This window comes from Peromyscus californicus, unplaced genomic scaffold (assembly GCF_007827085.1).
Source record: "Peromyscus californicus insignis strain IS unplaced genomic scaffold, ASM782708v3 Scaffold_19__1_contigs__length_69161282, whole genome shotgun sequence".
Taxonomy (NCBI): domain Eukaryota; kingdom Metazoa; phylum Chordata; class Mammalia; order Rodentia; family Cricetidae; genus Peromyscus; species Peromyscus californicus.
In genome coordinates, this window is record NW_026294491.1 from 63,233,630 (window position 1) to 63,256,463 (window position 22,834).

Consider the following 22,834-nt stretch of genomic DNA (forward strand, 5'->3'; position numbering starts at 1 on the left):
ACAGCCCTGAGCCTCTGCTGGCCTGTCTCTGGGTGTGTGGCCACCCTCCTCCTCTTCCTTTTTTCTTGAGACAGCACCTCACGCAGTCCAGGCTGACCCCAAAGTTACTGTGTAGCTGAGGATTATCTTGAACTTTTTCCTGAGGGCAGAGCAGGCCCTTCTGGGGCCTGACACATCCTGTGTGGGCAGGCAAGGGCTCTACTAAAGTGGTAAGTCTTCACCTGTGTGGGTGGTGCATGTGTGCGAGTGTGTATGTGTGTGTGCGAGTGTGTGTGTGTGTTTCATGTGGGTGGTGGTCATGTGTGTGTGTCTGTATGTGTGTGTGTGTGTGTGTTTCATGTGAGTGGTGGTCATGTGTGTGTGTCTGTATGTGTGTGTGTGGTGCATTTGAGTATGTATGTGTGTGGTTCATATGAGTAGTGGTGTGTGCATGGAAGTGTGTGTATGTGTGTGAGGGTGTGTGTGGTGTGTTCATGGTTCGTGTGTGTGTGTGTGTGTGTGTGTGTGTTTCATGTGGGTGGTGGTTATGTGTGTGTGTGTTGCGTGTGTGTGTGTATGTGTGTGGTTCATATGGGTAGTGGTGTGTGCATAGGAGTGTGTGTGTGTGTGTGTGTGTGTGTGTGTGTGTGTGTGTGTGTGGCAGTTGTGGTAAGAACAGCAGTAGTAGTTTTGGGAAGTGAAAGTCTAACTCACTGACCCGGCATTCTGTTCAGGCCTTTGTTGGAGAATACTATCCAGACCTGAGTGGATATAAAGTCATTATCCAAGCGCAGGATGGTGTTCACGCTCTCATGCCGGTTCCTAAGCCAGTCTGTGCGGCCAGGGTCTTAGGGTTGTTTCGACCGTTAAGCCTCCTCATGGGTATGTCCTTGCGAATAGGGCAACCCCATCAGCAGAGCCCTAGAGGATGGAGAGAGGTGCTTGTTACTCACAGAAAAGAGAGAGTGTTGCCAGATAGGCAGAGCGCCTACCCATCGTGCCCATGATGCTTTATTTTTATTTCTTTTTCTTGATGCTTCCTAGTGTCTTCTGAACTGATCTCTTTGTCCTGACTTAGATGGAGCCCCTCAAACTTCCTGGACATCATCCTGTGCTTGGATCATGTCTTTCTATCCACTTTTTACCCCAGAAGATACCTTTCTACAGCCTTCCTGTCCCATCATGCCCTGGCCACTCATGTCTCCAGGCAGGCAATTCATCTCTTTTAAAGAATCACTTAGGGCTAGAGAAATAAACAATACAATCGGTGTAGTGCTTGCCACACACATGAGGACCCGAGTTTGATCCCCAGAAGCCATGTGAAACAGTCAGATGTGGGGACTTGAACTAGTGATCCCAGCACTAGGGAGGCAGTGCCAGCTAGATCCCTGGCACTCAACGACGAGACAGCCCAGATGAATATTCTAGTTCTGTGTAAAAAGTGAGAGACCTTGAAAAAAAAGAAACAACTAAGTGGACAGTATTCTGAGGCATGTGTGACACCTGAGGTTGGCCTCTGGGCACCATGGCATGCACACATACATACATGCATTAACATGCACTCACAAAAGGATCATTTACAAAGTTTGATTTCCATGGACCACATATAATTAGTTCTTATAGTAAAACACCAAACAACTCCTTCCCAGTGGAGAGCTTTGATGGAGACCGTTCCCTACAGAGCCTGTTTCCCCTTTCCTGTTTATAGAAGTCCGAGCTGCCGTTGATCCAGCCGAAGAAAGGTATGAGCTACTTGAGGGGCAGACCTTGACAGTGAGCTGCCCCTTCAACATCATGAAATATGCCAGCAGCCGGAAGGCTTGGCAGAGGCTGCCAGATGGAAAGGAGCCCTTGACACTGGTGGTCACAGACGGGTCGTCTGCAAATCCCAGTGAAGTCCCCGTGGAGAAGTATACACTGAAAGACGACCCTGCTGAGGCCATGTTGCATGTCCAAATGACTGACCTTCGAGTGACAGACTCTGGATTGTATCGCTGTGTCATTTACCACCCTCCTAAGGAACCTGTTCTACTCTTTCATCCTGTCCGCCTGGTGGTGACCAAGGGTGAGTGACCAGGAAGTGTCTGGGGAGAGGCTAGAGAGAGGTAGGTCAGGCAGAGATGGGGTAGTAACCCAGGATCCTAGCAGCCTGGCTTCCTGCCAGAATTTCCTTGCCAAGGCTGTTGGCAGGCACTTGGTCCAAGAGTAATTGGAGACTCCTGTGTATGGATTCCCCTTGGGAGAAGATGAGCACTAGATTTGGGATATGATTTAGTTTCATTTCTGAGATCTATACTTAGAAGTCTTGTCCTTAGGAAGCTGTTCTTTTTTAATTAACCATTTAGCTCATTTTAATGTTTCTTCAGAACAATGTCATGGCCAACATTATAAATATGGAACTATACATTTAGAACATTTTCTGCCTTAAACAATAAATTTAAGGTCCAGGAAACCCTTTTGTGCCACTTTATTTTCCTCCACACAAATCACCTCGGTACTGGCCATGGTACTGGCCATGGTACTGGCCATGGCACTGGCCATGGCACTGGCCATGGTACTGGCCATGGCACTGGCCATGGCACTGGCCATGGGCACATCTGAAGCATCCTCTGGATGCTCCTCGAAGACCACCAGAGTGTTTAGAACCACATCTTCCTCCCTATATGCCGCCACTGCCGTCGCTGCCACGGTCATCATTCGGAGGTGGGCAGGGTTGGGGAGGAAGTGCTCAGGCTCACTCTGGTTACGTTCTGTTCTCCAGGCAAAATTCTGGTTTCTACAGTTCAGGTTGGACATGGCCGTTCTCCAGCTTGGTGCTGGACATCCCCTCCTCCAGAGGGAGATCTCCTGGAACCTCAGAGCCCTTTTGGGGGGCAAGTTTCCCCTGTTTCCTCCATGACCGTAACCTATGGATCCTCCAGGATCTCCTGGGTCATCAGGGCCTCTGCGGATTGGTGGTGGCATCCTTCTGCCCTCTTAGGGTGGCACACTAATCTACATGCTGTTCATTGGAGGCTTCTTTCAGGCAAGAGAGACTTTGAGTTTGCTTGCTTGTAAATCTCCCATCAAGTCACTCCATAGTGACCTGGCAGTTGGCAGATCCTGCTAGGACACTATGGTGTCATTTTCAGGTTTTCCTGTTCCCTTACCCAGGTAGGTGAGGATCATGGGTTGCCAAGTTCTCCTGCTCATTCTAACAACCTCACAATGCTTAAGGAAATCTGCTAGATCCAGAGTCACACTGTCATTTAATCCTTTGACGTAAATTGCACTGTTGGCCAAGTCTTCAAGATTTATAGGGAGGCCTGTAACACACCAAGGTCTGCCCCTTTATCCACAGGTCCACCAGGCTTATTGAAGCCACTTAGCTCTCCAATGCCCATTCCATCCTCTTCACCTTCTTACCCACCTCTGCTCATGCCTCCAGGATTAAATCTCCACTCTTTCCTGGCTACCCATGCTCCAGCTCTCTCCTGGTCCAGGAAATCCTCAGGACTCCTGCCCATAGATACTCGTACTTCTAGGGTGTAGAGTGGGCTCCTCAGAATGCTGCTTTATAGGTTATGTTAAGTTGGCTGTAGGAGCCAGTCTGAGCAGGGTAACAGAGAGACTGCTACATATAACTGCTTTGGTGACCATAACTACTCTGCCTTCCATAACTGCTGGCCCATAATTCTGCTGAGAGGAACTGCTTAGATCGTAACTAGTCAGCTGTGAAGATGAATTGCTGGTGGGAGGATGACCCGAGAGGGAGAACCAGGGCATCAGAAGTTAAAAAAAAAAAGACTGGAAAGTTGGGGTCAGGAGGTCTTGCACAAGCTGTGTCTTATGCCAAACAAATTTATTAAGAAGTAAAGCATCGGTTGGGCATGGTAGCACACACCTTTAATCCCAGCACGTGAGAGACAGAGGCAGATGGATCTCTGTGAGTTCAAGGCCAGCCTGGTCTATGTAGTGAGCTCCAGGATAGCCAGAGCTACATAGTGAGATCCTGTCTCAAAGCAAGAAGGAAAGAAAGAAAGAAAGAAAGAAACAAACAAACAAACACACAAACAGTTCAGCATCTTACATGCACTTCGCAGGGGAAATGGGACAGAGGCAGCAGAAAGCTATCATACAATGAGGCCGAGTCATCAGGGATCTAATCAAGCAATATTGAATGAAGGGAACACGGGAAATCTCAAGTGTGAAATAGACCAAGTGCTCAGCAGCCATGGGACTGATAACTCCAGTCTCTCTAGTAGGGAAAGGTCTAGTTCCCAGGAACCAAAACCTTAGCTCCTTCGAGGCCCAGGCCCTAGCCTCAGATCAGACCTTACCACGTTTGCTCCTGGGTAAGGACTTAGAACTGATGTCCCTTTGTCTTTTCATCAAGGCCTCTGAGAAAGTCTTGGACCAGCCTGACTCCCAGCAGAGCAGGATAGAGGTGTGGTGAGTGGTGACACAGGCTGGCTCCTGGTACCTGGGGATAACTGTAGTCACTCCGTCCATATCCTAGGCAGGGCTTGTTCTACCCCCCTGTACTATATGGAAGTTGACTTTTTGCTCTCTTGTGGATAGGCATGGTGGCTGCTGTCTGCTGCCCATGGGCTGGGTAAGCAGGCTGAGTGCTGTATGCCCACTAAGCTGCGTAGGTGGGTTTAGCAGTGGTGACTGTGGCAGTGGTGGTATCATAAGCACCAGTGTTATACCCCTGGACAGGCTACCTCTATGCCTGGAGGGCAGCTGGAGGCTGTCCATGAGAAGCTGTATATGCAGTCTACCCACAGGGCTGGTGTTCTGAGGCCTGGGCCTGAGCTGATACCACTAGGATTGTCTACAGATTCCATAGGCTTGTGGCCCATACAACTGGGTGGTGTGTGCCTGGCCTTGAATCGACTGGGCTGTGAACACCGTATCCTTGCTGGGTTGCAGCTTGTCTGTAGGTTCTGTAATCCATGGATGCTATGTTCTCTTCTTAGGAAGCCTCTTGTAATCTACTCTCCTCCTCCCAAGATGCCATTGGTGGCCGCCATGGCCTTCTAAACTGTGTATCTCAGACTTGCTGTGGGCATGAACCACCTGAAGTCCCTATTTCAAATCAGACCCTGGCTCAGGAGACCTGAAGTGACACTTGCGTAGGAGGAACAAGTGTCTAGGCTCACTTCATTGGTGACCAGTGTACTTACAAGTCCCTCCTATGAATCTCTGAACTCACTGAGGAAGAGCTGGTGCCTTGCTGGGCTCTACATCCCTAGCGAGTGATAGTGGATGATCAAGGATGGCAGAGAAAAGAGAAACAGGCCTCCCTTCCTAGAACTACGGAGTCCATGCCAAGTCCAAGAGGAAGCTCAGATGTAATACACCAGTAAAGACAACTTTTAGAGGACGTGACTTATGGAGGCAGAGAGAACGGTGTAAGCGGGAGAATGGGAGATAGAGAGGTGAACAACAGCAGATGAGAACATTTCCATAACTCAGACAACCTGAGAAGTCTTGTTCATGCCTCTTTCCAGCCTCCCTCCCTTCTTTTTCCATTCATTTTTTTCTCTCTCTGATTCAGGTTGACTTTACACTATTTCTTTCAATTTTAGTAAAAGAAAACCTTGCTTTTTGAATGGCCATGTTCATTCTCCTCAGCTCCATTTCTCTTTAACTACTCATCCATCCATCCATCCATCCATCCATCCATCCATCCATCCATCTATCCCTCCATCCATGCACCTGTCCATTCTATGTCCATTCATTCATTTATCTAACGCTTGTGTATTTTGCAGATTCTTCAGGTCTGCCCACCCTAAGCATCGCTCCTACTACAAGTCCAACTAAAGCTCCCATCCTTATTACCACAAAACACCTGCCGAGAGACAGGACTGTGACCCAACCCTTCCCCAAGTCCACAGCTGGTGTCTCTTCTCCTGACCCTGGAGTCACCTTCCCAGATGTGACAACTGTTACCAGGTATGTCTTCTGGGCTCCTGGTTTGGACAGCCTTTATTTCCTAGTCCATGTGCTGAGAGGATGTAGGGTGAGGATGGGGCAGGCTGGAGCAGACTCCAGTCACCTCAATCTGTGGGGAAGTTCCCAAGGAGGGAGGAGGTGGAAACTGACTGAGGAGGAGGCTCCCATCCTTCCCAGCTCACTTTCTGTGTCTCCTTGCACATCAGAGCAGTAAGAGGAGAGAAATGGCTTTTTTGATGAATGCCGTTAGTCCTGCCAACCCAGAAGCAGATGGAGTCCCATGTCCGATAGACTAGCTGTTATGTAAGATTGGATGAGCCAGTGACCCCTGTGGCTTTAGCTCCCAGGGTTACTGTTGGGATTCAAGAAGACCAGAGGTCGCTGTCTCCCACCTCCCCAGGTCTGTGACTCTCTCTAGTATTGCTCTTTAGTTCTGTTTGACTGACTCACACGTCTTGTTTGATTTACTATTGGTGTGAGTACTCTGCTACAGACTGATGGAATGGCACTTGGTGGAGACGGTGACAGACCCAGCATTTCCCTTTGTGCGGTGCTAGGCATCAAACTAGCCCCAGCCCTCCGTCTCGACGTTTTAAATCAGATTTTTCGGGAGATTTCTAACCCAGGCTCACGTTCACCTCCTCTGCACCATTGTAACAAGTGCCTGAGACAAGAGGCTCACAAGGGGATGGGTTTATTTTGGCTCCAAGTTCTAGAGGTTTCAGGACATGGCTTTTGGACCTATGGTGAAGCAGTAGATCATGGTGGCAGCATATGAAGAAGCCTTTCCCTCCATGGTCATGACAGTGAGGAAAATGAAGAGGAAGGGGAGCGGGCTTCGATTTCATCCTTTCTTTGGGATGGATACATGGTGGATATGAGTGGGTGAGTGAATGGATGCATGCCTGAGTAAACCTTCGTGTGCATGGATGAATAGATGGACGGATGCCAGCTGGAGGATGGCTGGGTTAATGGATGCCCAGTGGACTAAAGCCTCCAAACAACCCCAGCCTTTTCAACTCTCCACTACCTTCTAATTGGTCATCCTTGTCACCAACTCAGATCCAAACTGCAGCAGCCACCACCTTTGCATGCCCCTCCTTACAGTTACTGTTGAATGCTGATGTTTATTTAAATGTCGAATCAACAGTAAAAAAAAATCTTATTCCCCCAGTCCAATATGTCCCTGCCTACAGTCTCGTGGAGTCTAATATGTCCCTGCCCACAGTCACATGGAGTCTAATATGTCCCTGCCCACAGTCACATGGAGTTTTTATTCATATATACTTCAGAATGGCACCGGTTCTAATTATATACATAAAATAATTTTCCCTGCTAAGATTATCTTTCAGCCAGGTGTGGTAGTGCACAGGTCTATATAGTGAGCTCCAGGACAGCCAGAGCTACATACAGAGACTATATCTCAAAAAAAAATCCTCCAACATTACTATATTGAGTTATAATTTCAACACATGCATACTTTTCTATCATCAGGAAAGCCATAAAGCTCACAATCACTTACCTATTCTTAGCTGTTGATACCATTGTCTTTTTAAAATATTGTTTTGTTTGTTTTTTGACACAGGTTTTCTCTGTGTAGCCCTGGCTGTCCTGGATCTCACTCTGTAGACCAGGCTGGCTTCAAACTCATAGAGATCCACCTGCCTCTGCCTCCCAAATCTGGGATTATGAGCCAACACCATGCAGATGATTTTTAAAATCTTTTATCCCCCAAAAATTTCCATGAGAGAATTTGAGCATTTCTTCACTCTGCATACTACCACATATACAAAATGTCTTCTAAATATCAGAATTGTTGGGACTGGAGGGATGGCTCAGTGGTTAAGAGCACTGACTGCTCTTCCAGAGAACCTGGGTTCCATTCCCAGCACCCACATGGTCTGTATTTCCAGTCCCAGGGGATCTGACACTCTCTTCTGGTCTCCACAGGTAGGCACTGTACCTACATGGTACACAAACATACATTCAGGCAAACACTTATATACACAAATAAAATCTCAAAATAAAAATTTTGCGGATGCTCTGCAATGCAGAAATGAGGCGATGTTACGGCAGCCTGGCCAGCATGGGCTTAGTATTTGAAAACATTCCTTCTAGGCCCCAGCAAATGGCTCAGAGCATGGGCTCTGGGCACACAAGGTTCTGGTTCCATCCTCAGCACTGAGAAAAAAATATTCCTAGTAAAATAGATGTGGAGTGGTCATGACATTCATTGCTCTGTGAGTGTGGACTCTTGTTCCAGGTTTGGAGGCAGACACAGTTCTTTCCTCTCTCTGTTCACTGGTACCATTCAAAGGCCTGCCATGGAGTAGCTGCTCATTCAGCCCTTCATGGGGTAATCAAAATTTGCAATCTAGAGAGAGTCAGCATTCATCCTTCTTTCTTTTATAAAATGTTTATTTTTAATTATGTGTGTGTGCATGTGCGTGTGTGCACATATGTGTGCATGTGTGATTTGCACAAGTGAGTTCAGGTGCTGGCATAGGCTGGAAGAAGTGTTGGATTCCTCTGAGCTACAGTTACAGGAAGTTGTGAGCTGCCAGTGTGGGTCCTGGGAAGAACAGTATATGCTCTGAATCACTGAGCCATCTTTCCAGAAGTCAGTTTTTCTCTGTTGTCTTTATTTTCCAGGGCACAGGAGGTACGTTGTGACTCACATTGTGATGTCTGCTGAACCCCTTTTCACTTGCTAACTTTATACTATGTGACTGTAGCATGGGATTATCCATCATTATTATTATTTTATGATATTTGTGATTATTTTGTTGGTCAGAGTCCAGGCAGCATAGCATCAGCCATCCCAGCTGTCGGAAAGAAAAATGTTTGAGTTCAATGCGTTGTTTGCCCAGGTGACGGAAGAGCGGAGACTCTGCCCTGTTGGTGGACAGACACGGCAGGGGAGCCATCTTCCTGTGGCAAGCTTACTTCCTCAGAGGCAGGTCATGAGAAAGGAAACCTTGTGAAAATGTTTTAGGAAGTAACCCTTGGCAGAGCGGTCAGGGAAGTGAGACCGGGAAGGGAAGTCAATAAGGGGTCACAAACAAGGCCAGTCTCCCAGGTGTGGCATCCACCGGGTCCTGCAAGACAGTCTGGCTAACAGCTGAAATTGCTTCTGTCAGGGGCAGAAGGCTTGGAGTACGTGTACTCCGTATCCAGTCATCGGGTAAGGGAAGCCCTAAGCAATGCATGGGGACATGGGTTCGAACCACCTCAGGGGCTCCGCAGTCTGTGCAGAGCCCAGCGAAGAGACAAGGGAAGAGCTGCTGTAAGGGGATGTGCCCTGGAGCCCAGTGCATGAAAACAGCTCGGCTTCCAAGGTTGAACATTGGCAGGTTGGACCTGGGAAGCAATGGCGCTGGCAGAGGCCAGAAGCAGGGCCTTTCTAGCAGCGGCTCCCCTGGGGGCTGAGGCTGACACCAGGTAGATACTGTGGCAACCACAAGGTGAGAGACAGGAGCTGGCCTCCCTGTCCTGGTTGTCTCTTCAGCACAGTCAGCTGCTGAACTTACCACATGGCCTTGGGGATATTGTCCCCCCCTTCCCCCTCCCCCCACCCATGCCCATAAGGGACAGGACAGGAGGCTGGGGTGGAGTCAGCACACATGGACGGGCTGCCCAGTCCATCACCATTCATCATCTGCATGAGTACACATACTGCCTTCAAGGTTATTGTTTTGATTTATTCCTTAATTGCGCTCAATTCTATTTCCTAGTGGTTTTCCATGACCCCTGCCCCCATTTATATTCATATCATTAGCCACGATTGGAGCAAAATTGTAGTCGGGACTCAGGCCAACAGTACTTTGGCCTGCTGTGGAGTATGACTGGACCATGGGGTGATTCACTAACCCGTCCTGGCTTTAGTAAGGTCCATCCTTTACTAAGTAGGTCATTGACCAAGCCATTGTATTCTATTTACATTTAGACAAGTTCTCATTCTGTGGCCCATGCTGGCTGCATGTGATCTGCCTGCCTTAGCCTACCTAATGCTGGGATTATGGCCATGACCCAGGATGTCTGGCTTTGGGGGCCATTAAGTTCTTATATATAAAAGGCCTGTGGGCCTTATGTTCACATATAAGCACTAGGAAACCAGAATTGTTAAACATGCAAGGTTGTCTCTTCAAAGAAAGAGATGCAGAACCTGTTTGATGCCCAGAAGCCTGGTAATGGATGTAGTTAATAACCTGGTGACCCCTGTGCATCTGTAGGGCAGGCCACACCTGACTGCCCTGGACTCTAATGTTTACCCCCAGACTCTTCCTCCTAGACCCCTATCTCAAGCATTGTTTCTCAGCCACTAGAACCCATCTTTATGGAAGAGGTCATTTGTACTTTGAAAAGAGTTGCAATGCTATCACATTATTTAAGCTGTGTTGTACATACAGGAGTGAGTTAATAATAATCAGGGAACTTCCCCCTAAGTTGTGCTTAAACATGCCTAAAATAAACTCCCTGAGTCAAACGTTGCAAGTTTGAACCAATACCATCTACTGAGTTTTGTTGAACCAAATGTCCTTCTTGCCTCATGCAAACTGATGGCCGTGGCATTTGCAGAGACCCCACACTTACATGTCATTAATACTCTGTGTGGCCTCTGTGTGATTCCTTGTCACCCAGTCCTTTGGTCCCTGTGTCCTATCATGTAGAGCACCGTGTCCTCACCCCCTTCCCCATCTGCCCAGTGTCCTCTCTCTCTCTCTCTCTCTCTCTCTCTCTCTCTCTCTCTCTCTCTCTCTCCCTCCCTCCCTCCCTCCCTCCCTCTCTCTCCCTCTCCCTCTCCTGTGTGGGTCTCTTTTCTGTCTATTGCTGTCTACTTGGAACTTGGAGAATCATTTTGCTATCTGCAGTGGAGTTTTCAGTAAGGTTGGATTCTTCTTGGTTTCTGAAGAGGGAAAATGGGGTTAAAGGTATGGCAACTGTCCCCAGAAGCAGGTCAGAATGCTGACAGTGGGGATCAGATTCCCTAGATATGGGCCTCACTCCATTCCACAGAGGAGACCAAGATGCCTGGGTTAACACTTCCTCCTTTATGCATCTCCTGGACTGAACTCTAGACTCTCTGCCAAATGCATTTCTGACTGCTTATTTTAGGAAGTGATCATCTAAACTGCACAGGGCCAAAGGCTGTGGGAAAGCTGCAGGGAGGACCTGAGTAGAGAAGATTGGATGGGAAGAATTTCCCAGACTCTGCAGTGTGGGCGGTCATTGAATCAACCCTCCATCTCCTCTCTCCGCAGGGTCTCCATATCCAGCATCGTTGTTCCCGTGGTCTGTGGACTCTTCATTAAGACCCTGGTCTTCACTGTCTTGTTTGCTGTCACACAGAGGTCATTTGGGTGACAGACCATGAAACCACACGACAGTGACCTCTGACTTTCAGCCATGTCTGTCTCACAGGACGAGCTGGGGGCTAAGGAGGGACTGTGACATGAATTGAGCCTGTAATCATGGGTGACATCTAAGGCTCAGGATGTCCCCTGCTGGCCGTACCCACCCTCCTCATTCCCTCCATCATCTTGGGTATGTGCTCTGCACCCTCAGAAGAGGGGAAACAGTGCCCGGCACCCTCTGGCCATTCCGCCTGAAATAAAGCCAGAGCCCAGTGCTTCTCCCTGTCACCTTCATGGGAGGTGTGAGGTTTGGGGTCACCTCTGCTATTCCTGCCCCGTGTCCTTCCCTTGGTTGGTGCATCTCCAGCCGCCTGGGCAGGGCCCTTGCTGATGAAGAGCCTGCTCTCCCAGCCTCTGGGGCCTTCCTCTCTGGGAATCAGGCACTCAGATTTGTCTTCATCTGTGGTCCTCTGAACACTCCCGACCATAGACCAAGAAGACAAGATCCCACCTTGAGAATTATGCAGCTGGAAGAGAGAAATCAAGTTCAGCTAGATGCTGTTGTCTGGGAAACTCTTGGAGGAGGAGATGGCATCTGTAGGATTGGACCAGTACCATGCATCAACATGCTGTGTGCATTTATCATTGACTCCTCAGTGCAACCCATGAAGGCCAAGGTGTGTGTGACCAGCGTGAGGCTGCAGGAGCAGTGGGCCCTCACCTCCTGGCAGGAATGAAGTCTAGAGAGTTCCTTTGCTGAAAGGCTCCAAAGGCTGAGAGATGGAGAGCAGGGCTCTGCTGCCAGCTGAATGGCCTCTTCCTGGACTGAGGGGTTGGGGGTGGGGGAGGAGCCCATCTCAGACTGGGGAGGCTGTCCCCAGTGTGCCTCTACCTCCCCCTCACCTTCTTCCACCTCTTGGGCTCCTCCCAGGTGCCCTGTGTCCCCAATGCTGTTTCTGAGACACACAGGCATTTTCTTGTTTTCCATTTCTTTGGGCTCTAAAGACAAAGGGACCCTGAAGACGAGGAAAGGATGGTACATTAGCTCATTCCACATCAGCAATGGCGAGGGCCAACTTCATCCTAAGGTTCCCAAGAGCAAACACGTCTCACCACATAGCATCCAGCTCACTTGATCTCAGGCAGAAGGCTGAGAAGTGGCTATTCCACACATCTTAGGTCAGGAAAGCGTATTGTTGGCAGGGAGACTTTCCCCTACTCCCCTGAAGAGATCCCCAGTCTTAAGGCATGCTTCCCTGACAGAAGGATGTTTCCTGTGAACAGGGCTCTCTGTATAATCCTGCCCTGGGGCGGCATTGATGAGGCACAGGGTACTTCCAACCCCACAGTCTCTTCTGTTGGGAGAGGCCTCAGTGGAACTCACTTTATCTTGGTGCTCTGGCATGAGTCTCTGGAGGATTGATCCAGAAGCTAATCTTCTCAGTGTGTTTGTTTTCTACCTAAAGAACCAAGCAGGAGGCCATGGTCCAGTCAAGGCCCAGTTGGTGTAGTGCTTGCCATGGAGGCTTGAGGACCTGAGTGCTATCCAGAGAAACCATGTGGACTAGCTGGTTAGGTTGGGCCATACTTATAATCTCAGCCCTGGGGAAGCAGAGATAGGCAATTCTCTGCAGCTTACAAATGAGCTAGAGACCCTCTCTCGGTCAGTGAGAGATTGTATCTCAAAACAAACAATAAAACAAAAACCCAAGAACCAGGGAGCAAAGCTCTTCTCTCTCTCTCTCTCTCTCTCTCTCTCTCTCTCTCTCTCTCTCTCTCTCTCTCTCTCTCTCTCAGAAGTTATGTGACGTCTGTCATAATTCTTAGGCTGTCAACTTGCCGTAGCCTAGAAGTTAGTTACTTGTGAAGAGTCTCGTTTGGGGAATTGTCCCCCACGGGCATGTCTGTGCCACATTGTTTTGATGATGGTTAATTGAGGTGGGAGTGTTCACCCTATATATGGTTAGTACAATTTCCTAGACTTCATAGACGCGTCCTGCATTGTATCAGAATAAGGAAACAAGCTGGTCAGGAGCAGGCAGACCATGAGAATCCAGTTGTTTATCCTCTCTCTGCTCTGGACTCGGGATGTGATGTGACTAGCTGCTTTGAGTTCCTGCCTTGACTCCCCTGCAATGATGGACTGTGGCCTGGAATTGTAAACCAAGTCAACCCTTTCCCTGTCAGCTGATTTTTTCCCCTCAGGGTGTCTTCTTACAGCATCAGAGTGAATGCCCATCTATAATCCCAGCAGTTGGGAGGGTGAAGAAAGAGGGCCGAGCATTCGAAGACAGGCTGGACTCCATAATGAAACTGTGTCTCAAAGAGAACAATAAAAACAAGGAAGAGTTCAGAACCCGTGACTGTACTCATGGCCTCATGGCCCCAAGTGTCCGTGTCCTGAGGTAGCTGGTCTAAGTTGGAATCTTGGGCCAGAATCACATAGACTGCTTGTTAAAATGCAGAGTCCTTGGCCTGTGGACTCACAGCCTCTGAGGGTAGAACCCAGATGTGACTATGTATGCCCGGCTTCCCGAGTAATTCAGCCGTATGGCCATACTGAGAACTATGGGTAGAAGAAGATTAGAGATGAGCTGATGAGGAGTCAAGGGCTGAGGAGACACCTCAGTTGGTAAAGTGCTTGCCACAGGGACCTGATTTTGATTCCTAGAAGCCACATACAAAACACCGGATGTGGTGGTGTACACACATAATCCAGCCCTGGGGGAACAGAGACAGGCAGCCAAGCCTACTCAGTGAGAGATTCTGTCTCGGAAAAACAAGGTGAATGGTGTCTGAATAATGGCATCAGATTGTTCCCTGGCCTTGGAAGGTGGCAAATCTGGACTGGCTTGGGGAGAACGCTGTGAGGGGTCCGTGGATGTGACAGTGTCTTGGTGCCCAGAGGCAGTGAGTGGAGCAGTGTGGAGACCTCAGGTGTGGTAGAGAATGGCAGTGTTTCCCAACAGACCGTGACAGCAGAGCAGGAAGGAGGCTGCCACAGGGACAGGGGACGCTCCTTTCTTCACCTTCCCTCAGAGTTTCTCAATGGGACAAAACAGTGGGAGCTCTGGGGACAGAAGTCAGTCAACATCTACGTGGGGCAGCATGCTCCAGCAACTGTAAGAGGTTCGGCCACTTGCCTCTGGCCACTGGCAGACAGCACACCCAGGAAGGAGCCTCAGATGGAGGAGACAGGGACCTGGGGATGTCACCACGGCTGCTGTGGTTGGGGCTGTTGTTGTTCTGCATCTAGAGGGGAAGGAGAGAGAGGAGAAGAAGGTAGAGGAGAGGGTGCCAACAAGATGAACGGAGCCCGCTGAGGGGAGGCAGCTGCTGAAAGAAGTTCACTTGCTTTTCTCAAGGTGGAAGAATGACTGGGAGGAGACAAGGGGATGCGTTAGAGATGGGCGAGTGCCGAGGAAGGAATGGAGCTAGACCATCATGATCCACCCTGACCCAATGGGGAACAGGCCATACAACAAGCTAGAGGTTCTTCTAGGCCATATTGAAGTTGAGAAAGTAATGTAACCCTGAGCTGTGCTGATACCCACCCAGACATAAACCTAGGAAGCAAATCGACTTTACAGTCATCCACAGGGCGGCATAAATGGCATGCATCTAATAAAGTTATCTTAAGAGTTCATTAGCAGGTTGGTGGAAAGCTCATGGCTCAGTATTTCACACATAATAACTACTTAACAAAAGTTACAGGGGACGATGGTGATAAAAGTATAACCTGGCGTGGACGACCGTGGGTGTGGACGACCGTGGGTGTGGACGACCGTGGGTGTGGACGACCGTGGGTGTGGACGGATGACCGTGGCATGAAAGCCGAGAAGGGGCAAGTTGAGTGCAGTTGGCTGTGTTCAGGTGGATGCTCCTCTGGACAGATGGACAGAGGGTGAAGGGAGGTTCTACCTGAGGACACCAGGAATGGACAGAAAGGGCCATGTGCCAGGCAGCAACAAACATGGCTGGACCACCACAGAGAGGACAGAAAACAACAGAGAGCTGGGTATGGCGGTGTATACCTGGAATGCCAGCAGTCAGGAGGCTGAGCTGGGAGGGTTGTGGGAGTCTGAAGCAGTCTAGGCTGTGTGTTGAGTTCAGCCTGAGTTGTGAAGTGAGACCTTGAAAAGAAAGGAAGGAAGGAAGGGAGACAGAGACAAAGAAAGAGAGAGACAGAGAGAGAGAGAAAGACAGAAAAAAGAAAGGCAGGAAGGCAGGAAGACAGACAGGTGGATGGCTGCCTGCACATGTACACACATTTCTAGAAATAGAAATGGTGGTGCAATACTGGTAAAGATATTTTGTAATTTTTCATCATGAAATTTTTCCACTCTACAAAATGCAGACAAAATATTTCCTGCAAACACACCACCTACAATCAGTCAACGTTAGGGATTTTTGGACTTGTTTGTCCCATATGTGAATCTGCATTTCTGACATAGACACACCAAGTAATCAACGGTACCGAAATAGTCACAGCACTCCCAAATTCCCCTTCCATGCTTGTTGGTGCTTCTAATGTGCTGCCTCTGGTTGATGGGAGAGGCAAGGTGGCCCCATGAAGCACGTATCTCCTGTCCCAGGGGTCCAGGCTGGAGGTGAGGAGGAACAGATGTGCCTTCTGGAAGGCAAGAACTTGCCCATGACCTGTCCTTACAACATCATGCTGTACCCATTCTGCCTGAATGCCTGGCAGTGGCTCAGAAGCCTGGCTTCTCCAGGGACCCAAGTGCTCACAAACACCAGAAATGGAGACCTAGTTTGGTTCAGGCTAGAAGGTACTTGCTGGGGGATGATCCCACCGAAGCTGTTGTCAAAGTCACGGTGACTGGGCTGCAGAGGCAGGATGGTGGGGCTGTACCAGTGTGTGGTCTACCTCTCTCCTGACAATGCTGCTGTCCTGTGTCATCGGATTCAGCCAAGGTGAGCTGCAGGAGACCCTGTCAGGCCGTCCTCCTACCCATCTGCCAGGAGGAGCCACTTTCAGGAGGCAGCTCAGAGTAATGGGGAAATTTCTAGATCTTTCCCTCTCTTACTGTGACCTTGGGAAAGTCACAGCTCTTCTCCACACCTTAGTTTTCATGGCTGTAAGACAAGGAGTTGGATGTGGTGAATTCAAAAGCTCTCTACTTCCAAGGCATGGCCACCTGCCAGGAGCCAAGCCCGTAGGTGATTACCTGTCCCACTGCCTCTCTGTGCCAGGGAGGGTTCGGGAGGTTGTCACTTACTGTGCAGATCAGCGAGCTGCTAGGACCCCACAGGCCCACTCCTCTCAAATGTCCCAGTGGAACCATGAAATGGCTTAGCTTGGCCAATACGATGCTACCTGTTCTCAGGCTTTTCATTTTTTTATTAGCCAAATAGGTTATTATTTTATTTCCTTTTCTTGTAAAGCCTTTTTATTTATAACTTATTTGTTTATATGACAAAATAAGATTTAATAGGATGAAACAAAACAATCATATTGAAGTTGGACACGGCAGCCCATCAGGAGGAAGAGCCCCAGGAGCAGGCACGAGAGTCAGAGGCCCACTCGTTCTCACAGTCAGAGCCCCACAGAAATACTAAGGTAAAAACATACACACAGAAGACCTGGTGCAGACCCATGTAGGCCCTGTGCTTGCTGCTCCAGTCCCCGTGAGCTCAGATGTGCTTAGCTTAGCTGATTCAGAGGGTCTTGTTCTCCTGGTGTCCTCCATCCCCCTGGCTCTTACAATCTTTCAGCCCCCTCTTCCTTAGGATTCCCTGAGCTCAGAGAGGAGGGATTTGATGAGACCTCCAATTTAGGCTTTCTCTCTCTCCATAATGTCTGGCTGTGGGTCTCTGCATCTGCTCCCATCTGCTGCCCGCGGAACCCTCTCTGATGATGACTGGATAAGGCACTGACCTGTGAGTAGAGCGGAATGTGATGAGGAGTCATTTTATTGATGTTTTTTTTGAGATTGGTACTGTTTGGTTTCACCTATGTCTCTGGGCTATCTAGTCTCTGGTTCTTGGTTACCCAAGCAGTATCAGGTATGAGTTCCTTTTTGTGGAGTGGGCCTTAGGTCAAATCAGACATTGGGTGGCTACTTCCACAAGTTCTGGCACATCGTTGTCCTAGCATATTTTGCAGGCAGGATAGATTGTAGGTGGGGGTTTTGTGGCTGCTTTAGTGTCCATATTAATCTTTCAGAAGCCTGTAGAGTACCTTCCTGCACCAAAGAGACTAGAATGTAGGGGTGAGGGCTCCATGCGGGCACCAGCTCGACTTCTCATGTTCAGTGAGTTATGTGGGTGTTGTCCTTGGCAATAGGGCCCCAATGTCAGTTTGAGGAGAGTAACCTTTTGTCTTAGCAACAGCCTGGGTTGTTTGGAGATTTCCATGGGGTCCAATTGGCCAACAACTCAATTGAATGTAATCTAGTCTTGCCCCTGAAAACCTCACCTGGCTACAAGAAGTGGCCAGTTCATTTAAATTTTTAAAATGTATGTATATATATGTATGTATGCATGCATGCATGTGTATGAGTGTTTTGTCTGCATGTATGTCCATGTATCAGGTGCATGCAGTGCCCCAGGGGCCACAAGAGGGCACCAGATGCCCCAGAACTGGTGTAAGATAGTTGTGGGCTGCCATGTTGGTCCTCTGCAAGAGCAGCCAACGCTACTAATGCTGAGCATCTCTCCAGCCTTTCTGAGGGAGTCTTAAAGAGGAGCAGAGAAGGAACAGACACTGAAGAGCAGAGTGACAGTTCAACACCCTTCAGCTGTTCCTTACTGGCAAGGTCACTGCTGGCCCCTCTTCCTCTGTTTAAAAGCCTGGATACCCACATGGGGAGGTAGCCTGATGTCTTGGCTTCGCCGTCCTCAATGAACCCCCCACCATGTTGGAGCTGTGAGCACAGGAGGTAGGCATCACAGGGTCTGGCTCTTTGGTTTACCTGAACACGTGACCATCTTACGAGCACAGGCCCAGGCTTGGATTGAATTGTACAGGATTTGCAGGTAGAGTTGTGGGCTATAACGTTGCTCAGTGTTAGAGCATTTGCCTAGAATGTGTGGGGTCCTCAATTCAATTCATGGCCCCGAAGGAAAAACAAACAAACAAACAAAACTCACCTCTGGGCTGGGGAGATAACGAAGTCTGTAAAGTACTTGCCAGGCAAATATGAGGACCTGAGTTTGATCCCAGCACCTCTGCAGAAAACTGGGCATGGTGGGCTTGCTTGAGGCCCCAGTGCTGGGAGAAGAGACGGGGGTCCCTCAGGCTCTCTGGCTAAGCAGCCTAGCCTAATTAGTGAGTCCCCAGACCCAAAGAAAGACTTTGTCTCAAAAGGGGGGTAAAAAGTCAGACTATCAAAAACCCCCAAACAAAGAAAATATCAAGGCAGAGGCTGAGTGTGGTGGTGGTGGCTTCAGTGTCACCTCTACTGGAGAGGTAGAGGGAGGCACATTTCTTGTTTGAGGGCAGCCCATCTCTACAGCAAGTTCCAGGCCAGCCTGGGCTACTTAGTGAGAACATGTCTCAGGACAAATAACGAAGCAGAGGGCTTGAGGAACACTGAGGCTGACCTCGGCTGCTCCGCCCCCTCATGCCAATGTACACACAGAAAAGTGAAAAGACCACACAGTGATATGGTGGCAAGACCTCCTGACCATGCAATAGGAGAATCACGTGACACCTGGAAAGATGCCCAGCTTTGCAGTTAAGCCTCTCCTCTGCCCTCAGCTCAGGTCATTAACCGGGACCCGCTCCTGAAGGCTGTGCAAGGGCTAATTCAGCAGCCCTTGGCAGAGCACAGTGCCGTTTCAGGGGGCAGCAGAAGACTCCAGATCTTTGCTTTCTGCCCCAAACCTACTCAGTGACAAGTCCTTTGGGCAAGTCCCTTACCTTCTTTGGGTCCCAGTAGACATCTATCAGTCTGGCTTCCCATTACGGCATTTTATAGCTGCCGTGTTTTGGGTTCCTCTGATGTCCCATTTGTACTTTGCACTGGGCCAAGTCTACCTGCTCCAGGCACTGGGAGAGAGTTTGGACCTGCTTTCTCTGAATCCATCACTCCATTTCCACCTAGTCCTTTTTACTGAAGTCTTAATTAAAAAGCTACAAGAAAAGTCATTGAGAATGCCTGATCCCCCATCATGCACAGGAACTGTGCTGGGTTTAACACAGGATGCACTGAAACACGACGATCATATCCAAAGCAGGAGGGGCAGGAAGCAAGACTGACAGCACATACCTTCCCTTCTCTCCAGGGATGGGAGAAGCCCGAGCTTAGACGGCTGAGAAATGGCATCTTTGAATGGGTTTTCTCTGCCCGGAAGGCCAGCAGGAGAAACAGGAACTAACCTCCTCTGAGGGCACCTTCAGGGGTGACTGGAGTGGTCTGGAGAGGGCAGTGCAGTCAGCCAGGCGAGCTCTTTGTTTTGTTTTTAGTTTGAGCAAGGAAGTTAGTCTTTCTTTTTCCCTCCTTCCCTCTCTCCATCCCTTCCTTCCCTCCCCTTCCCTTCCTCCTTCCTTCTCTCCTCCCTCCCTCCTTCCCTCTCTCCCTCCTCCCTTCTTTCCTTCTTCCCTCTCTCTTTCTTCTTCCCTTCTTCCTTCTCTCCATCCCTTCCTTCCCTCCCCTTCCCTTCCTCCTTCCCTCCCTCCCTTCTCCCTCCCTCCTTCCCCTCCTTCCCTCTCTTTCCCTTATTCTTTTCTCCCTTCTCCACTAGTAAGGATAGAACGCAGGGCATGTTGGAAGTCCCGGTTGGTTTATATTGCTGACTTGACACAACCAGAAGTCACCTGGGAAAAGGGACTCTCAGCTGAGGTGTTGCTCACACAGAGAGGCCTGTGGCTTTGTATGAAGAGAATTATCTTGATGCTTAATTGATGTGAGAAGGTCCAGTCCACTGTGGGTGGTGCCACCCCTAGGCAGGTGGTCTTGGGTTATATAAGAAAGCTGACCGAGCAGGAGCCAGAGTGAGCAGGCTTGTAAACGGGCCTCTACTTCAGTTCCTGCCCTGACTTCCTTTAGTGATAGACTGTGGTCTGAAAGTGTCAACCAAACACACTCTTTCCTATCTTTGGTCGTGGCATTCTATCACAGCAACAAAAGGCAAACCAAGGGCAAGAAGGTAAGCACCCCCCTCACTGCGTTGTGTCCACACCCATTTTTTGAAAAGCCTTTAATTTAGAAATAGGGTCTTGCTCAGTTGCCCAGCTGGCTTGAAGTTGTAGTCGGATTTTCTTGGGCCTCCAGTTCCCAAATAATGACACAGAGTGTATAAGTATGAAAGCTTGGCCTTAGCCTAGGCTTGTTCCCCCTAGCTCTTATAACTTAAATTAACCCATTTTTATTAATCTACATTCGGCTACGTGGCTCATTATCCCTCCTCAGTACAGTACGTCCCACTTCCTCTGTGTCTGACTGGCCAATCCCGCCTCTCTCCCCTCAAGTTCCTCTCTCTCCTGGAAGTCCCGCCTAGCTTCTCCTGCCTGGCTATTGGTTGTTCAGCTCTTTAGTAAACCAATCAGAAGGTGCCTTGGCAGAGACTCACCTTCATAGTGTACACAAAGATTATCCCACAACATGAAGTCACTTTGTAGCCCAGGTTAGACCTTTAACTTTTCATCTCTTGCCTCAGCCCCCTGAACAGCTGGGACTACAGGCCTCTGCCACCAGACACATCGGCAAGAGGGTTCTTTTAGGGGTGATTCTGAGCTACCTTGAACAGCTGTTGACCTTGGCTATTCTCTGTCCACCTTGCTCTGGAGGATGGAGTGAAGCACTCATCTTTCACCTTTTAGAATCCTGTGAACATTCCTCTCCCAGTCAGTATAGTCTTCTGGTAATGAACTTGGGAGAGAGTTTCAACCCACAGGAGGGGTTGTTTTCCTCCATGGATCATGAAATTTCTTTTTTTTAATTTTTTTTTTAATTTTATCCTTCCAGGTGGGGCAGGGCAGATGTGGGGGCAAATACACAGAGGAACCTAGATCATGTGAAGCTATCTGGCAGTGGTAGGTGTTGTGTGTCAGGTATACTGTCGCAAGTAAGACCTAGGGTGGGAATTCTAGAGGAGAGACAGGCATCTGCAGAGGGCAAGAGAAAAAGAGCTTCTATCCTAGTGTGTAAGCACTGCTGTCCTGTTAATTGCCTCACAACTTGACACAAGCTTAGGTAATCTGGAAGAGAGAATCTCAACTGAGAAAACACCCCCATCAGATTGGCCTATATGCCAGCCTGTGGGGGGCATTTTTTGACTAATCATTGATATGGAAGAGTCCAGTTCATTGTGGGAGGTGCCACTCCTGGTCCTGGGTTGTATAAGAAAGCAGGCTGAGCAAGCTTTGATGAGCAATCCAGTAAAGAGCACCCCTCAAGGCCTCTGCTTTATTACCGCCTCCAGGTTCCTGCCTTGATTTCCTGCCTGACTTCCTTCAGTGATGGATTGTTACCTGGAACTGTAAGATGAAATAAACCCTTTCCTCCTAAAGTTGCTATTGGTCATTATCTAGTTAGAGTTATTATTGCTGAGATGAAACACCATGACCAAAAAGCAAGTTGGCAGGGAAAGGGTTTATTTGTCTTACACTTCTACATTGTAGTTCATCACTGAAGGAAGCCAGGAGAGGAACTCAAACAGGGAAGGAACCTGGAGGCAGGAGCTGATGCAGAGGCCATGGAGGGGTGCTGCTTAATGGCTTGCTCAGCTTTAGGAGGAGCACAGCCAGCTAGCCTGATAAAACCACAGCTGAGCCAACTTGGAGTCTGCTGAAGCACCTGGTGATTGGTGACACATGACCACCAGAATGCTGGGGCCAATGAGAAAGAGACAACACAGTTGAGAGTCTCGGGGTGCCAATTGGGAAATCAGGAGGGGGTATATAGGTTTGCCCCCATCTTCAATAAACAAGTCCACTTCTTGCTTCTCATCTGACTCCCAGTGTCTGGGTCATTGATGCCATGCCTTCTCATGCTCCCTCAAGGGGTATCCAGATAGGACTACCCACAACACTTAGCCAGTTTTCTTACAGAACCCAGGACCATCAGCTCCAGGATGGCACCACCCACAACGGGATGGGTTCTCCCCCATGAACCACCGTTTAAGAAAATGTCCTCCAGCTGGATCTTATGGGGGCATTTTCTCAACTGAGGCTCCCCAAATAACTCTAGCTGTGTCAAGTTGATGTAAAACTAGCCAACACAATTGACCCCTAGTCAACTTGACACACAAACACATCACTGTTAAGTCATAACTTTTCTTTTCTTGTTTTTCCCCAAGATCACACATTAAATCAACATTACAGTATAAAGACTTCAAATTTTACAAGTCCCAAAATTTTAAAAATTCACACTTAAAAATTCAGTCTCTTTAAAATAGCCAGTCTCCTTTAAAATCCAAAGTCTTTTAAAATTCAGTTTCTCCACATGAACTATGAACCAATGGCTGAGGGGTCCCCACTGGATCAGGCCCTCTGAATGGGTGAGACAGTTGATTGGCTTGATCTGTTTGGGAGGCATCCAGGCAGTGGGACCGGGTCCTGTGCTCATTGCATGAGTTGGCTGTTTGAAACCTGG

General features: G+C 48.9%; 1 protein-coding gene and 2 pseudogenes across 1 annotated transcript; 2 read left to right on the plus strand and 1 right to left on the minus strand.

The window, feature by feature from the left end:
• The first annotated feature begins 1,697 nt into the window (after nt 1-1,697).
• On the plus strand, nt 1,698-11,654 carry Trem1 (triggering receptor expressed on myeloid cells 1). Its single transcript, XM_052743992.1, has 3 exons — nt 1,698-2,044; nt 5,736-5,919; nt 11,181-11,654. Exons 1-3 carry the CDS (start codon nt 1,774-1,776, stop codon nt 11,281-11,283), a joined length of 558 nt encoding a protein of 185 aa, XP_052599952.1. The 5' UTR covers nt 1,698-1,773; the 3' UTR covers nt 11,284-11,654.
• Nucleotides 2,447-4,994, minus strand: LOC128114172 (RNA-binding protein EWS-like; annotated as a pseudogene).
• A 2,827-nt stretch (nt 11,655-14,481) lies between the features above and the next one.
• LOC128113952 (triggering receptor expressed on myeloid cells 3-like) lies at nt 14,482-16,212 on the plus strand (annotated as a pseudogene).
• The last annotated feature ends 6,622 nt before the right edge of the window (nt 16,213-22,834 follow it).

What these genes read in the sequence shown, in the direction of transcription:
- Trem1 (XM_052743992.1), top strand. Translation starts at nt 1,774, where the DNA reads ATGAAATATGCCAGCAGCCGGAAGGCTTGGCAGAGGCTGCCAGATGGA. An exon ending in CCGCCTGGTGGTGACCAAGG is followed by an intron (nt 2,045 to 5,735) that starts GTGAGTGACCAG and finishes TGTATTTTGCAG; the next exon opens with ATTCTTCAGGTCTGCCCACC. An exon ending in GATGTGACAACTGTTACCAG is followed by an intron (nt 5,920 to 11,180) that starts GTATGTCTTCTG and finishes CTCTCTCCGCAG; the next exon opens with GGTCTCCATATCCAGCATCG.